The 18,350-nt window shown below is 40.0% G+C and overlaps 1 protein-coding gene across 1 annotated transcript in view; it reads right to left on the reverse strand.

Annotated features, from left to right (window-relative positions):
- Window positions 1–2,799: 2,799 nt before the first annotated feature.
- The window catches only part of maml2 (mastermind like transcriptional coactivator 2), a 33,439-nt gene continuing 17,888 nt past the window's right edge, over window positions 2,800–18,350 (reverse strand). The window contains exons 2-5 of the mRNA XM_005735943.1: window positions 9,196–10,365; window positions 4,492–4,656; window positions 4,296–4,404; window positions 2,800–4,200 (exon numbers count right to left, since the gene is read on the reverse strand). Of these exons, the coding sequence (XP_005736000.1) occupies window positions 3,368–4,200; window positions 4,296–4,404; window positions 4,492–4,656; window positions 9,196–10,365 (2,277 nt within the window). The 3' untranslated portion in view covers window positions 2,800–3,367. The remainder of the gene's footprint in view (window positions 4,201–4,295; window positions 4,405–4,491; window positions 4,657–9,195; window positions 10,366–18,350) is intronic.

Raw genomic sequence — 18,350 nt, forward strand, 5'->3', positions numbered from 1 at the left:
TTCATGAGAAACCTCTTTTTAGTTTTGATTTTACTGAATATTAAGTCACGTGCTGGTGGATTTTTAAGATGGATGAACAGTGTTGGTGAGAACAATGCAACTAAAATGAGTGGTACACCACAGTGCTCGTATTGCACGGCTAGTTTTCGTTTTAATGCATCAATGCATTTTGTCACACAGACCTGATTTTATGCTTAGTGTGTAATTGTCAGAGCATATTAGCTGTTGACTCTCATTGTAGCAGTAGAACTAATCACAAGTTAAAGGATTTTGTATTTAGAGTTTTCTAAATGCACATGAAATGAATTTATATTCAGTAATGATCTGTTCTTTTTTTTTTTTTTTTTGATAGAAATGTGCATGTGTTTTAGAACAAATTCTGTTACAATATATCTTTCTTCATATGATACTTTGAAATTGGCCTAAAATAAAGTATATACTTTGTGGTAATATTTCCCTGTGTCATATTTTGTTTTTTATCGTTTGTTTTAAGCATGAATTCTAATTGTATTGTACAGCAAACATTTTTCTAAAATGTTTGGTTTCAAAATAATTATTAAAGGCTCTAATTGTTAGCCCTCTAGTGGTGGAACTGTGGAACTGTTGAGAAGCGATACATCCGGTGAATGTCAAAATAAAAGTCATTGTTCATACCAGTTTAGCACCGGACTATGCAGGACCGGCTTCATTTTCGATAGGGACAGTGAAGACTGACAGAAAAGCGGAGGAAGAAGAGGGAAAGGCATGCGTCACAGGTCACGTCACGCAAACTAAACAGCGCGTTAAACCGACGCCCACCTAAAGGTTTTTGAAACTTTCAGCCTCAAATTAAAAGCCTTGGAATTGAAAGGTTAACTTGAACAGAAGGATATGTTGATTCCCTCTTGTGTTCACAGTAGGTAACTACAACAAACACCATCAACCTCAAAACACGACAGAGCCCTGACTGCCCACGTTTAGCTCCGCCTCCAGCGGCATTATGCTGTCAGGGGTATTTGGGGGGAAAACACTAGCATTGTTACCAGGTTTAAATAAATGCTCTTATTTAAGTAACCAAATTTCCCCTTGTGGGACAATTATAGGATCATTCTATTCTATTCTATTCTTATGCTGATATGTTGTTGAACCTGTGTACTGCACACATCTGTTTTCTATATTTTATTGTATTTATAAATGTCTATGTATGAAATTTTATGCAAAGATTTATAATTTTATTTTTATTATTTTATTGTATTTTTTTCACCAAATTAATAGTTTAGCTACTGAAACTCTGGAAAGATAACTCTGAAAATAGCAAGACAATGGCAAAAACAACAACAACAACAAAAATCAAAAACAAAGAATAGACTGGACCCAAAACATTAAAATATAAAGAACACAAACAATTCCTCCTAGGGAATTTGAATTAACTTTTCATTGTTGATGGTCACACGTCTTTCAAAGCAATCGGTAAAGTATACTTGGCTTACCTGACCGAGAGGCTGTGCCAGATACTGAACAGGACAGTTACATGCCAGTGCATTATCGTATCATAATACATCCAATTTGGGTCTTACATCAGGCCAAAGAGTTTAGATTAATGCATGAACCTTACACTACCTCCAATGCAAAACATCTACGTAAACTCAAAAAAACCCCAAAATCATATGACCCCCTTGGGGGCAGTGAGAAGGAAAAACTCTCTTTTAACAGGAAGAAACTTCCGGCAGCACCAGGCTCAGAAAGGGGTGGTCATCTGCCGCAACCGGTTGGGGTGAGACTTACTTTCTGTAAGTTGTTCATTTTGAAACATTTTTTAATCATTATAATTGTTTGTGCCTTTACTTCAGACAAGACATACTGTAAACAAATTTCCAGGCTGCTCGTTTTATTTTTTAATCATGAGCGTTATTAGCTAAAATACATAACCAATATAATATCTGTTTTGTAGGGTTCAATGACATTTTGTGCAAATCATCATTACATAACAATATTACAGTCCCTCAGCAACACTCATCCGCAGGTGTAATTATCTAGAATAATGGTTGTTTCAGTTCAGGCAGTGCTGAACATTTTGTTTTAAAAGCTGATGTTTGGGGGGGAAAAATCATACAGCAATCATCACTCGCTTTCTTTTCAGTATCGCACACTTTCGCCTCACTTCTCTCAGTGTGGTACTGAGACACCCTAATAAAAAATAGTCCAGAGTAGAAGGACTATGTGTATGTATGCAGTATTTTTTCTTTCACTCTTAGATAGGATGTTCCTAATTTTGACAATTCTTAAGATGAAAGAAGGCTGTCCTCGTTTGATTTATATATGACTTCCAGAATATCTTGTCTGTTTTGGGGACAAAATGAATATGCATAATACAATTTTTGTCAGCCTGAAGAAAACAGTTTAGGTTTTGTTTGTGTGTTTGATTTTGTTTCTTTGGTATTCATTCACTCTGCTGACTTGTTTCCATCCAACTTTCACTTTTGCTTTTACTTGCTGGTTAGCTTTAGGTACCAAAAGCTGCATGGACAGATTTGGGGTAGTTACAAACAAAGAAAAAGCTTCATTAGTGCCTTAAATATTTTAAGGCACTAAAAAGTATTTTGTTAAGTTTAAGCACTGTACACTACTTGTTTATTTTTATGAAAAGGTTGCCATTTGGGTTAAAGTGTGTCATTTCAACACACTAACCCTGTAAAGTGGGACATAACATCAAAGCATCCTTTAATTAAGAGTATCTACATGCGCTGATTTGGAAGTATGAGATGTAGTAAACCAAACGATTCATTATTAAATAAAGTCAACAAAAGCACAACTTGAGTCAAATAAATTTTATTAATTACATGTAATATAATGTCTACTTACTATTCCAATAATTATTAAATATAACATGAAAAAAAAAATAATGGTTACATAATTTAAACTGTAACTACCACAGATGAAACAGTTTGAACAAGAAGGAAGTAAAGGGGGAAAAATGCTTTTGCAAGCTTGCTTGTGTCTGGCAGCAAAACACTGGAAAGCTCATACCACGTGATGCTAGACTTTGAAACACAAACCAGGATGAAAAGGAAAATAATGGCAATATTTTCTTTTCACAGTGTGAATTTTGTACTTTACTCTATAGGACAGCACAGAGCACAGACCACAAAAACAGTGACTGCATAGAAAAGCAATTTCTTGGCCAATACACCAGGAAGAAATACGCAGAGTACATAGAACACAATTGATTTTCACAGTAAATACAATACAAAGCAATTCAGTATATCTGGGTAATAATAAGTCTATAAAAGTCCATTTTAATATTACTTACAAATGTAATCCTTTACACCTTACATACCTCTACAAGCTCTGAGCTGTGGGTCCATTTTTAGTCATTTGTGACCCAAATTCACGAGTGGCTACCAAGAATCTCATCCAAATTGATATCTTTCATCCAGTCATCATTTCCAGAGCCCGATTTGAGCAGGGAATCTATGAAGTCTGAGTCTGCATTGATTCCCGGAACTGTGTTGTCCCCCTCTGGGAGGAAGTCAAAGGTCAGACGGTTAGTTCTGTTATTATGGTAGCTGCTAGAGCTGGGACTGGGCTCTGTAAAGTTCCCTGCTGGTATCCTCGGTTCAGGTGAGGCCTGGTTAAGGTTTCCCACGGCTGAGGGAGAACCCATCATTGCCTGACTTACTCTCTGGCCTATGTCTCTTAGTGGAGGGTTTAGAGTGTGCATGCTGATGTCTGGTGCTACCTGGTTGGGAGGGGCAATGTGTCTCTGTTGGAATGGATGGTTCGGCAAGTCCTGCACACCCTGGGACTGTAGTGGGTTGGGTAGCTGCCTAATACAGAGTCCAGGTGTCACTTGCTTGTTGGCTGAACCCCAGCCCATGTTGACATTTGTCACCAACCCTCCTACACCCTGTCCTGGCACAGAGGAACGCAAGTGAGATGTCAATCTCTGGTGCTGTACACCTGCCACACTGTTTATCCCAAAAGACTTTCCTTGTGTGTTTGGGCCCTGGAACCTGGGTTTACTCGGATTCAGTCGAATTTGACTGTGACTGTTTTGCTGCTGGCATTGGCTGACACAAGAACTGGGGTGACAATCTGTCCCAATAGAAAATCTACGGTCTGATGGTGAAGCACTCATCTTTGAAGCAGAACCAACTGCAAGGTGACAAGACTGTAGGGTCTTCTCAGGGCCACTGTTAGGACACTGGGAGGAGTTTCGACCTGCAGAAACATCAAACAAAGAAAAAAAAGTTTTTTTTATTAAGATTGTTTGTTAGCATGTAAAGCATTCCTTAATCACTAGAAATTTAAAGTACCTGGGAAGATGTTTCCCTGCTGAACTCCAGCTATACTTCTTGACTGCTTGTAATCTGGCGGTGGTCTTGTCAGGTGACGACTAAACTGATCATGTGTGTTGTCTTTGTCCTTGAAAGTAAAAACAGTATATTCATATGATTGATCAAAACAGTCTTAATTAATCAGTGAAAACGGTATGATGTAAATGCAGCTTACTGAATTGCCGATGGTGTGCTGGGGTTGGTTGAGCTGTCTTTGCATGGCCTGTGTTTTTGGAGGCCCTTTCTGCTGGTTGTTTGGGACCGGGGGTCGTGGCTGTGGCTGGGCTGACATGACTCCTAAGCTTCCATTAGTGGGCAGCCTTGGACCAGCAGGAAGACCCTTTGAAAAAGAGACAATAGGATGGTCTTACATTACTCTCAGTGAAAGCACAAAATCAAAACATTGCAACAACACAGGCATGCCAGTAGGGGGCAAAACTCTACAAGACATCATACATCTGTTTCAAAGATGCTATTCAACCTCCAGAATGTGGTCAAGGCTACTCCCTCTGCAGATGAAAAAGGGAAAAATGGAGGGGGCTTTTTTTTTCTGTTCTTTTTTTTTTGTTGGGGGAGGTGCGGGGGGTTCAAGTCATCCTCAAGGCCTGCCTCTCCCCTGATAATTGTGTCTAAAGAGAGTGGAAAGAATCCCTGAGACAGCAGGAAATGTGTGCCGATGGGAAGTTAAGCGCCAGCACCATGACTACCTCCATTTAATAAGCTCTCCCTTACTGATCACTGTGTTGTTTTTGGCAAGGAGGCATTCCATCCTCTAGAAACCCATTTGGCTCCTGACACTATCACTGATTAAAATGTTGTAGTCTGCGGCGCAGGAATTGAGAGATCCAAACTAGCTTTTTGTTTAAAGTTTTGTGCTCAGTGTATGCTTTTTTTGTTGTTGTTGCAGATAATCTTTCACCATGTGAATACCATGGTGCTTAAGATGTTACAGTCCTTCCATTTCATATTTTCTTTAGCTTTTTTAGACAGCTGTGACGACCATCCAAGCGCTCCAAATAAAACTAGCCTTTCATGTGGACACCCTCACAACACACAAGCTTGCATCAAGTGCGAACATTTGTCATGAAGGAGGTTAATGTGCACCAAATCCAAGTCAACACATACTGTGTATACAGTGTCAGTCACTGTGTTGACTTAAAATGTTTCCCAGGGTAAAATGGATTAGAAATCCAACAGTGCATTTACCAGAAGCTACTACTTAAGGACAGAGTCTTTGCAGAGAATGAAAATCTACAGGGTAGTAGCTTTCTGATTTTCTGAAGAAAAAAAGGAAGAATGTGTGTGTGCGTGTGTGTCTACTAGTCTTAGTGAATGATAATGAATGGACTGAAATTTGGAGAAGTAACGAGACAGGATTAGAGACTAAGGGAAGCCGAAACTCATCAGGAGTCACAAGCCACTTCACGTAAGCTAATATTCGCCTTCTCTGCCCGAGTTCAACCCACACAGCAAACCAAGCATGGCAATGAGGTTACACAGGGACTGAAACATCAAAACAGTGGTTTCTCCTCTTACAGTAGAAAGCAGAGTCACTGGTTTTGATTTACTTTATCCATTTACTGAGTCTATAAGAAAACGTGACCTTCAAAGACTTGTTCCCCACAGAGGTAAACTGAAGAGAGCTTGATCCATCTTTGTTGTAAGAAAAGACCCAATGAGGGGTGTTTTAGCGTGTACAACTGAGTAATCCTCTGTCATCCTGATGTGTCATAAAGCTGTTTTCCATGTTTTCCCCCCTTCCATTCTTCACAAGTTTTTTGTAAATGAATACCACATGTGGCTCGGGCTTGAGAGAAGGAGCGGAGTGATTTAGTCTCCCATCCTGCGGCAGCGCAGGCAGCTGACAGTGATCCAGGCCCAGCCTCGCCGGCTCTCACACTGCACTTCCTCCAGTCTGGTCTCAGGATGCTGTCCCTGGGGAGCGCCTCGGCATCTGGACTTGGCCGCAGCTCCCTTTCCCAGGAAACAAGTACTCCCTTCACAGCACTGCTGGAGTGACCTGGTAGGCTCAACCCCTACGGCCCCGCTCTTATCCTAACTGAAGGATCTGGTGCCACAAGATCGACAACAAAAGTTGAGGAGTCCTTATTTACTTTGAGTAAACCTTTATTTTTAGATGTTGCCTTAGTTTTGAGTTCTACTCCATGTTTGCCGTTACTAGACAGTTGTGTAGTAGTAGTGATAAAACAGAAAGGAAATGTGTTAGACGGGTTATGACATCCAGCTCAGGTCTGCAGCCAGATTATGTGGCATGCACTGTGAGCATTCGGCTACTTTGGCGACTGGGTTCATGCATTTCAATAAGGACAGCATTCTCCAGAAAGTTTGTGTGTCGTATTAAAATAGGAATTGGTATGGGATGATGAAATCGCTGTCAAATGTCTTCATTTGATCTGATGCAGAGAAAATACAGATGTCGCTTTGGATAAGACTGTCTGACAAATATTTGTAACGCATGTGTACACAACTGAATTTGAAATAAAATAAAAAAAACTAAACATAGGTCATTATATTGCTATAAAGATATTTAATATGGAAAAATATTCAGTAACTATTTGACTTGAGTCATTAAGGAACTAAAAAGCTTAACTTTCACTAACATAGTTTGTGCTAGAAAACCATTTTTCTTTGTTTCCCTGAAAGGTCTTTCTGGAAGCGAAAACTCCATACAGAGCTTTTTTCTTTTTATTGAAGCAGTACTTTTTCCACTGCTGCAATATTTCAGAAATTAAAAATAATAAACACCGGGATTGCCTCATTCTTTATTAGCACTCATATTACACCCCAAAGTATTTTTTCTTTAGCCAAAACACACAAGACAGCTACACAACTGGTGAAACTAGCAACACAAAATTTTATCCTTGAGACAGCATTGCCACCAACCACAGTAACTCAGGTTTCATAATGCATTAGTGTCCTCTAGTGCATGCTGCTCCAGAATGTACTCGTATGAGTACTTTAAGTGGGTGAAGCGAATATTGTGCAACCTCAGAGGTTTACACAGTGGTGGATTTGAATTTCGTCAGGTTTGATTCAGAAACTGATTATTAGTAAGAAGCTTCAAACATGTTTGGACGTGCATGCTTTAATAACGGTCTCCAGCTTCAGGCAGTGGAAGGAAGCCCACTGCTAGTTACTTGTGTTACACAGGGGATCAGGGCACTCTTTCAGGACCTTTATTTCTCTGGCATTACTAATTCAGTTCACTGTGGGAAGAGACTCCACTCTTTTTCTCCTCTCTATAAGCTGTCCCTCTCTCATTAGCTGGACTTTTAACCCTGTACATGCTGGCTAAAATTTACAAACACCATTATCAGCACTTTTTAGCTCAGCTTGAAATTATAAATAGTGTCCATAAATTATAAAGGTCTTTTTTTTTTATCCTCAATTCTAACCCTATCATATTCATAGCTACGTGCTGGTTATTTGGTCACATTAAAAAAAAGAATCTCTTTGGGAAAGCTGCCTCACCAAGCCCTTAACCCCTCACAAACTTTTAAAAAGAGGTTTTACTTTAAGGAGCTCTGAAATAATGTTTAATAATTCAACAAATTCACAAGTCTTTTTCATTATTTGATATCCAGCTCTGTTAAGTGTCTTCCCCTTTTCTCTCACTGCAATCCTTTTTAAATTAGATACCACATCTTACATATTTTATAAAAATGCTTATTATCGCTAATGCAACACTAATACTACTGTCACTATTACGGCAGCCAGTACATTCGCTTGAAATGATCCATTGTGTTTATGAAAAAAGATTTGAAATATTGTGAAATGGGGTCAATCTGAGCCCAGAAAATGCTTTTTTTTCTTTGTCTATTTAAATCATCTACCAATCTTTAAGCCCGTGTATTTCTGCCTCAAACATTTATGTAAGGCTTCTGATATCAGGAATATTTGTCAAGTAGTTTCAAGGTAACCATGAACAGCCACTGTTTAAAGTGTAAATAGCTCTAGCAGTGGTAAAACTGGTCCCGTTTTGATGTGTTGATGTAACTGTCATGATCCTACCTGGTTTACTTCCATGTCTGCATAACTCCCTCCCTCTCTCCTTCTTCCCACCCTCTCCCAGTCACCCAAGCACTTCCCTTGATCTGTAGAGGTTACGAGAGCTCTGTTGCGGGGCTCGCATTATCGTTTCACACAAAGGCAGCTACAGATATTGTTGGTGCAAAAAATGAAAGAGGGGAGGGTCTAAATCTCTCCAATCATAACAAATCAGTGATTCAACCTCCGGCACTAGGCTAAGCAGATTACTGTCATTTTCCACCACTTGTCCCTTGTAGCTAACAACCTCCAATTAGCAAATCCCGCTGTGCATATCTGTGCCCTGACAGGGAGCCACCATGACAAGCAGAGAAATTAGAAGTCCTGCATGATAATCTACCATGCTCTGGCAATCTGTGTCATCGTCAAACGCACACACACAGACATTAGCAAGAACAATAAAGTCGCAGAATAAACAGAGCTGCATTGTAGCTGTTTTAGACAGCAGGTTGGCTGCTGCAAGCAAACTGAAGATGCCAGCAGGACAACTAAATCAGTACGTTTGATTGTGCTTTGGATTATGTTACTAGACTTTCTACAGACAAAAAGGCAGTCGGTGCTGTTATTGACTTTGTTCATAAAGTGCAGTAAAATAGAAAAATGAAACATTCTGTGGATCAAACAGAATGTTAAGTAGCCATACTGGTCTCAGTATTTTATGGCACTAGCTATGCTTGATATGCCGCTATGGGCACATGTTATATCAAATCTCTTAATTGTGGAAGCCGTCCTGCTGTAGAGCTGAAAAGTTAAAATAGTGTTTTCACATGAGGGCAATCGTGTGTAAAGGAATTTTGGACAGAGACCTTACCTGCCGCTGCTGTGACGGTCTGAAAGGCAGCCCTCCGTGAGCAGTCTTGGTTTGCAGACAAAGGGCTCCTGATGTGGGGATTTGTTGGTTCTGGAAATGAAGACCTGAATGTGGCTGATGTGGACCCGGTGAAGGTGACTGTTGCTGCTGTTCTGTCTTGTTCACTGGGTTTGTCATGATAGACATGGGCTGGCTGGCAGAATGGGGTACTTTGGGGCTGAAATGCAATGTAGGCTTGGTGCTGAGAACCTTCATGTCCAAATGATTGGAGCCATTGTGGCTGGTTGATTTGAAGAGACAGTTGTTGATCCCTTTATTGTGAGAGCCAATCCTCTGCTGGTTGAGTGGGAGTGGGCTAGATACATTGTCTTGAGGGAAGGTGCTGGTGGAGGAGTGGGTGCTCATGGAAGGAGCCCAGCTGGTCAGGGCCACAGGTGCAGTTTGGTGGTGGTGATGGAGAAGAGAATTCGGTTGCTGCTGGTTTGCTGCCATCTGCTTTAGCTGCTCTGCGTGAGATATTTCAGGCCAGCAGGGCATCCTTGGGTGTCCTGCCTGAGTGTTTGCTTTTTGCGATGTGGTGGTTGAAGACGTGCTGGTCAATGTGAAAGTGGGCCCTGCAGAAGCGGGTCGAAGCTGTGGTGAGCCACAATGAGCCTGCCCAAAATCGGGTGAGTGCTCTGTCTTTATCGGCTTCTCCAGTGGAGAGCACAGACTGGCAGCTGCTCCCGCCGAGCTTGGCCGTCCTAGATCCAAGCCAAATGTATCATCCTGCTTTAGCATCTTTTCAAACTCCAGGTCATTCAGTGTAGGCACCGTCTTTGTCAGTTCATCAAAGAGATCCTGGAGTTCTGGATCAATCTGACCTTCATCTTTGAAGTCAAACATCATCTCTGCATTTGACTGGTCACAAGACTGGATCTCAGAGGGCTCTTTCTTCATTTCTTTCAGGGTCATGTTGAATATGTCTGACCCCAGTGCATGAGGCATCATGTAATTCTTCCTCTGCATGCTCATGGCTGAGGTGCCTTGCAGAGAATGGGACTGGGCTAAGTTGTGGTCCACACGGACCCGCTTAAAGTCTGATCCAGGGAAACCACAGGAAAGGCCATTTTGCTTTGATATTTGTCCTGGGGCATGCCCCTCAATCTTCCTTCGCAAAGATCCATGAATCTGCAAAAAACAACATATAGAAGTTAAACCCAGAAAAAAAAAATATCAAAGGCTTTTAACATTTACCTTTTTATCACCAGGTAAGCAACCCCCTCCCCTCAAAAATAACCCCAGCAGGTATGCAGTTCAGATAAACCCAGAGTTAAATTATTGTACTTAATGGAAAATATGTCATGTGAGAGAATGTAAAGCAGTTCTGAAAATGAATACACTACACAGACGTGAAGTGACACCATGTATTCAAGACTAATTTCACACATATTAATTAACAAATGCTAATCTTAAAGTTAAAAAAAGCAGTGATTTCTCAAACGGTTCATTCTGGCATCAATCACAAATCAGGGTAAGACCATGCACGTTCAGATTGGGCAAAATTTGAATACACAGTTTTATTTAAACTCTTCCAATACAGCAAGAAGGAACTGGAAAAATGTTTTGATATAATGTAGCCTGAGCGCATTGAATGGGATGAGAAGATAGTTAGGAATCTGATATAGTCGACAGACTGCAGAGAGAAGAATAAGCTCTTTGTCTGTTTCCCTCATTTGCATACATTATATTTTCATCCATTGTGCTTCGTTAGATATACAGAGTTTCTCCTTTGTGGCTGAGATTCTGCTTAACATGCTGGTGCAGATATCTGATTTCCTTTTGTCCTCTACCCATGTCTTCATTTAAGGTAATAAGAACAGAGGTGGAACTAACTAAGCACACAGCAACACTCTTAACATCCTAACTGTGAATTTTACTATTCCAAAAATAAGTCATATTTTTAGGAGAAGATATCATCACGTCAACAAAACAATACAATCTCCAATATGAGTCTTTAACAACAGTGAGAAAGGCTGTCTATTAAGAAGCGATCTGTTGTGTAAATGCATTCATACAAATGGCTGATTATCTGACCATATTTTAATGCGACTCCTGCATGGAAACAAAATGGTTTTAATTGTACACCAGCCTGATCATAGGAGGAGTATCAGTGTGTTGCATATTTCACTGTGGAACAAATTTGACTCATTTCCACTAGCTGGCATTAAGATGATTCATAGCTTGAGGCTTTGGAGCGAATCCTGCAGTTCACTACATTTCTACTCTGTTCATGTCATATTATTTCTACTAATGCTCTTAACAACAGTTCATGTTAATCAAGGTACAAATATCTCTGACTCACCAAGCCTGTAAATGCTAATACATGTCCATGCGTGCTTCGACACAGTAACTGGATGATGACAATAATGCTGATGCACTTAAAAGCAGAGGGACATTGTTTTGTTTAATCACACTGACTTTGCATTTAACTTTATCTCGCTAATACAAACCATATTTTTTAAACCACAACTGCGAAACAAAGATATCCAGGAGAAAAATTCAACATGCAAGCAGCAGACCCTTACTTTTGCTCCATTTTATGATGAGTATGAATCCACTCAAAAAAAAAAAAAAAAAAAAAAAGCTACGGTCAGTTTTCATTCTCTTGGATCTTTGCCTCCTATTGTGCAAAATAATGTATGTTGAGAATTTGCACTTTCAAGGTGCTTATAAAAATCTGTTTTTTTCTTAATCTAAGCTCATCCAACAGCCCCAACAGGGCTTGCATGTGCAACATTTGCCACATTATCTTGAAATCTGCATTGAGGATTGTTTCAATAGTAGAAAAAGAGAGTAGTATTTAAAAAATGTTCTCGACAGGGACAAATAAGTAAACAAAGTAGGCTGGTAAGTGAAACGTAATGTACGTTTTATTGGTTTGCATCTAAAACCCAAACAAATAATAATAAATAATAATAATTAAATAATAATAATAATTATTAAGATAATAATTGAAAAAAGTAATGAAATAAAATAAAATGCAACCCAATACCAAACAAAAAGAGGCAATAATTTAAACATGCTTTGCTAGATAAAGTAACCTCAGCAGACAGTTTCTTAGAGTCTAGAGAAGAAAAAAACCTCTTATCTTAATGGCAGTCTGGCTGCTTGATTCCTGCTTAATACAGGGAACTCTGGAGTTGCATATAATTTTACACTGGAAATGCTCCATGAGTTAATCAGCCATATGAACTTTTTCCATCTTCAATGAGAGCCGCATAATCTACGACATGTGATTTTCTCCAAAACCAGATGAGAACAGGCTTTTTTTTAGTGTGTGCACCTCAGGTACATGTTCTCTCATTCCACAGGGCTCTTTCTGGAAAAGACAGACAGGAGTACTCCTCATGGTTCAAGGCACTGTCAGTGAAAACACATCATGAATAATGGAAAGGACAGTGCATGTGTTGCAAAAAGCCACTGTGAGAGAGGGTTGCCTCATTTCTGTTTCTGTGCCATTTAAAAAAAAAAAAAATAGCCAGGAGTAGTGTTCAGTTCAAACTTCAAGGATGAAGTGTCTCAAGACTTTGCAGTTGAGATTTTCTCATGCTTCAGTCACTCATATGTGTCACGATACTGGCTTCAATTGGGACAAACCCCAACGTCAAGCGCAAACACTTCACAGCAAAAAAAGGACCATCCTGCTCACTCAACTCTCAGTACTCGGATGCAGTGGCCTCACAGCTGACCTGAAATCCTCATGACTGATCTCCTAGTGATCTCAAAATAGATTTTTTGATTAACATTTAATGAGCTCAGATGCTCTGAATCACTTTGAAAGAGATTCCTTCTGCATGAGCGGCTTAAACCTATATATTATATACTGATCATCTAAGAGAGGCACGCGCAACTGCGCCGTTGATTTTCTGTGTTGAGAAAACGTTCAGCCACTGTCAGGCCCAAGGTTATAGTTTAGCACAGTGTGTACACCAGGATTTATTTTTTTTTTCAAAAATGGATTAGTACAAGCTGGAAAATCAAATTAAAAGTTCTCACAGATATAGTAAACCGAAAAAGAACCCAATACGGCACAGTGCAGAGCCGCTGATCCAAGCTTGGAGACAATTTTCCAAAAAATGATTTTCCTGAGGAAATTAAGAACGATAAGTTCAGTTTTGAACATATCCCGGTTCACGTTTGTTGATGATCTTTGACTGTGTCAGTGAGGAACCTGACCTTGGCCATGTCAACAGAGCCTATCTGTTCATGTGAGCTGGAAGGCTGTTGGCTTGTGTGTCAAGCTGAGCACTGCAGTGATGCTGAGCAGTGTGGATGGGGCTCCGGGTGAGCCATCACAACGGCGCAACACCAAGCCTCATGGTACCATCTGTCAGTCCAGTGGCACAGCCCTCTGAGCCATACATGCTTTAAGGGTATAGGTTTTAGAGTGTTTGCAGGTTTTGTGTCTGCGCATGTGTGAGTAAGAGAGTGTGGCTCAATGAGAGATTGAGCTTGCCAGCCTTTAATCTATTCACCAGAGCCTTGAAACATGTTGCAATCTGCTCCTGAGAGAGCTAGAGACCTCCCTCTCGGCATTTGACATGGAAAAAAACAGTCCCAAAATAAAGGAATAAATACGACTATTGTGTTCCTAGGGAGACATAATATTTATGCAGTTCAGCAGGTTGCATACTGTTGCAAGAGGGGATTTCAGCTCATTTATTGCCAGATAAGAAATAAGAACCTTCAGACCAGTGCCAATGATCAGCTGTCACACAAAATTCATCTGCAGGCCCAAATGTGGAAAGTTCCGTCGAATTATAAAATTTGAACTAGCTGAAGGAAGCTGCAAGCTATGATAGTGTAGCCAAAAAACATCCATGATAACTTGAACATTTTCATTATTTTAAGGCTCAGACTTGGTATTTATATTCACAAGGCAGTATATAGGCAAATCATACTGTGTGTGTGTGTGTGTGTGTGTGCGTGTGTGTGCGTGTGTGTGCGTGTGTGTGTGTGGTCATCGAAGCGGTGGGGGGGATCCTTGTTTGTTTTACTCAGCACATTTCAGTGAGTAGAGAGGTAAGCAGAGTGTATTTGATACTATGCAACAAAACAGAAAGAAAAAAAAATCTCCAGGATAACAGTGATGTCATAACAACCACTAGAAAACATACTCAATCACTACCGACAATTTTGCACTTCAATTTAAATTTAAAGAGCCATCTTTGGCTTTCACACAATACAAACATTTCATTGAACAATAGGATTTGCATAGAAGTAAGAATAAGAGGAATTTAACTTTAGTAGATGCAATAATAAGTATTTTTATTATAATTCAGGTATTCTGCTTTTGTTAGATAGTTACATTGAATTGAATTCATATGCCGTAAGGTTACACAGGAATGTGAGCACAGGTTCATGGTGTGCCTCCCTAATCAGGCTGGTGTGTGTTGGGACGAAGCAGCACACTGCAGAGGTGGGCTACTTTTGGCTCCTCAGCACTTTGCATCCCCATACTTCCTGACACAGTTGTATTAGATTGAGGATGCCCTCCAGAGAGCAGGCAGGAGAGAAGGATGAGCAGCGGCAGCAGCAGGAGGAATAAAAGAGGCAGCTTTGTGGCAGCCTCTGGGAAATGGGAAGAGATGATAAGAGCTCCTTTGAAGAGAAATCATCCATTATGTTTACTGAGGGCAGACTTTTTTTTTTTTTAAACAGTTACTGTATCTCAGTTCCAGCATTCCGTAGAGAAACTTGCTATTTTAATCAAAAGCAGCTTGAACACTAAAAATCCTGTTAGACATTTACCTTCCAAAGAAGAGCTCCCCACTGTCCAAATCTGAAGATTACAGGGGAAGATTATAGCTAGTCCTTGCTTTGGCATGTTCACAATCCAGAAATATTTAATGCGATATCACCAAAGTTAAAGGACAGGAGAACATTCTCCAAAAACATGCAAGGACATCATAAGAACTCATATAAGCCAAGCAATGCAGCTCTCTTTTCTATTACCAGGCACCCTATGTAATGAATTGCAAAACTCTGGATGACAATATATAAAAGGTCTTTTAGTAAATCTACCATTTGTATTGATCTAAAAATACTAATTATTCTTCCCCAGGGCAGTAAGTTTCAATGGCCTATATTCAATATATATATTCTGTCAGATACAATGACAGAGTCTAAGCGCTGCGACTAAAGCATTACCGCAGCACCAGCTAGGCCGTGCCACTGCAGACGTACCACAGGTCACCGACATCGCAGTGACAAGCCGTCACATCACATCACCCATGGCCATGTGGCTCTCAGAGCTCCTGACACTGCTGTCGCCTCTCATCTATATGTCATTCTTAACCACAGAGACATTTACTGAGGAGGACTGAGGGCTCCCAAGATTCAGGAACAATCCTATGCATCGCAGCCGACTCTATTTTCCAGTAAAAGGTATCTGTGCAAAGCAAGAAATTCTAGATTCAACTGTTCTGATCTTAAAGTTTGTTCACAGTAAATTTTAAAACACCATTAAACCTCCTTCTGTGCAGCACAGCATCCATCCATTTAACAAACGCAGAGCTGGTCACCAGACACTGAGCTTTCCTATCAACTTGGCTAATTGCTAAGGTCCTTCTTCAGCTTAAAGTCTCATTGGTACAATACCAAGTGCTGTAAGTGTGTAATTTACCTTACCTTTATCTTCTTTCAATAGACGTACTGCACTGTTTCTGCTTAAGGGCAGAAAGTGAGAAACAACTTTCACTCTGAGAAACAGCTTGAGGGTGTGGGTGGCTCGACATACTTTAAATCAGAACATAAAAGAAATCGTAACAGCCAAGGTTTAAACCTGCAATAAGTTTTATACAATTCACCCCACCTGGGCTCAGCAGAAACAAAACGTAACCTTGTTACTTTTCTGCAAATTGGCAGATTAGTCGACTACCAAAATAATCTCTAGTTGCTGCCCTACCATTCATATTCCTCTACTTGTGTTTTTGATCTAAACTGGACTCTTTAGCTTGTTATGTAGTTGCCATCTGTGACTCTCCATCATTGGTGCTGTGAGAGTAGTGTACAATGGGTTTTGAGAGGTTTTCTTTTTTTTGTTTAGAACACCTATGACATCCATGACATTATGTGAATAGTTAACATCAGTAAATTTGTCATCTTTAAATTATCATACTATCACATTGTTTTAATAGGGTCATGTCACACATTGTTGATGTAAACACTCAATTTAAGGGTAGCAATATTTGCAGTAGCTCATTTTGATGTACAGCTTGTTACCACAGAAGAAGCAAACCAGGACTGTGAAGCACAAAAACATAGATCTTTAAGCAGGACTGTAGCATATACTATATATATAACTGGTTAAAACAGCTTCCATGCATTGTTTTGGTTTAGCTGTAACAGTACACAAGAATGTAACTACTGCGGAGGTGGAAATTTGGACACATGACACAGTAGATAATAAGATGTTTTTAGTTTTTCTGAAAAAAAAAAAATCTGTCTCTGAACAAGTTAAAGGCTCTTCTAGTTTGTGCTGTAACACTTGTACCCGTTAAAGGCCATTACCAAACAATTTCAAGTACCTTTTCCCCAGCAAACGCCAAACACAAGGCCTGCCTCCGGTCATGCCACAGGAAAAGGCACATAAGCAGGGAACAAGTTCCCTTCCTGTTTTCAAAGATGATTCCTATGGCATGCAGAACCGCTTCCTGCACACTAGGCTCATTTCACCATCTAAAACATCTGGCTGCTCTTTAGCATGCAGCTGCAGCACAGTGAGAGCCAACACTGCCAGTACTGAGTTGAGCAACACACTCCTGTGCCATTCCAGTCATATCTCTGGCCACTACAAAGAAAACCCATTAAGTAGCTTCACTGGCTATTGTGCTAACTGTGTATATTATTCAGGACCTGCACTAAGTTTTGACGAGATAATCTTTAATTGCACCATATTTTTTGCCCTGCTTATGCCATATCACTCATCTATTATGATTATGAATTCCTCAATGCTCCCTTTCAAGTGCATTGATTGCAATTCCCAATCAGGAAATAACATTTGTCAATATCTGGTGTGGCTACAGCAAAGTGCTCTTCGGCAGCATTGGTATGGCGATTTCCTAGTGAAACAAGGATCCATTTTATATCCCGTGGGAAACCTGGGCTGAGTGGTTAATGCTGTACTAATGCTGCTTCACTCAGCCAGGCCTTGATAAGCCTCATGCTTTTAGAGAGGAGAAAACACATTTAGTGTTTTAAACCGCTTCAATGGAGAAAGCTTTGAAAAATCCACTAGTTGAAAAGGGTATACTTGTTGAGTTTTGCCATCTCTCTCAGCTTTCGCTTAAATTACACACACATGCATTTGGATAGGCGAGCAGTCACACTAATCTGCACTCATGCTACGAAACAATCCTCTGCTGATTCGGTTTGAAAAGGGACTTAAAAGTAAGAGGAAAAAATAAATGAGTGGGAAGCTTTGTTTCACTCCCACTCCTATCAGTTCTGTTCTGACATTCCAAATAAGGTCTGTGTAGCCCTGCGCTGGTGGAGACGGACACAGAAAACACTGCAGAGCTCACTGACTCCAACCAAGGAAAATGTGTGTGTTTTTGGGAAGACTGGAGGTGGGCGGGGAGGCATTAGGGGATCATGGTGCAGAAAATATGTGACCGTTGCATAAATCTATCATCAGACATCTGACATTTCCCAGAACAACAAAAACAAACCATTACTTAATACCAATATGAGACATATTAGGCTTATACCTTAAAAAAAATAAAAATCTGTCCAATTCCAAACTGTTTTACTTGATTCATAATAACTGTGGCCATAAAAAGAGGGGGAGGTTTTTTTTTATATGTAAAAAACAAATAAAAGCATAAAAACTGATTATTTGGAAGGACTTTCCCACAATAAATAAATACATAACTTATCTGAAATCAGCTGTAAACAACTCAAATGCAAAGCTGCAAATGTTGTTATGAGCTCTATGATCAACTCAACCACACAGACAAAAAAAAGACATTAGAATTTGATAAATGTCAACACTAGTTAGAAAAACTATTTTAGTCTGTGAGATAACTACTGCAATGCACTGCAAACACAGGAAACAGTGAACGGCAATGAAGGAATGAAGTCGAGGCTGAAAATGAGCTAAAATGCACTTT

The sequence above is a fragment of the Pundamilia nyererei genome, unplaced genomic scaffold (genome assembly GCF_000239375.1).
Source record: "Pundamilia nyererei isolate P.nyererei 1_Seehausen unplaced genomic scaffold, PunNye1.0 scaffold00066, whole genome shotgun sequence".
Classification (NCBI taxonomy): Eukaryota; Metazoa; Chordata; class Actinopteri; order Cichliformes; family Cichlidae; genus Pundamilia; species Pundamilia nyererei.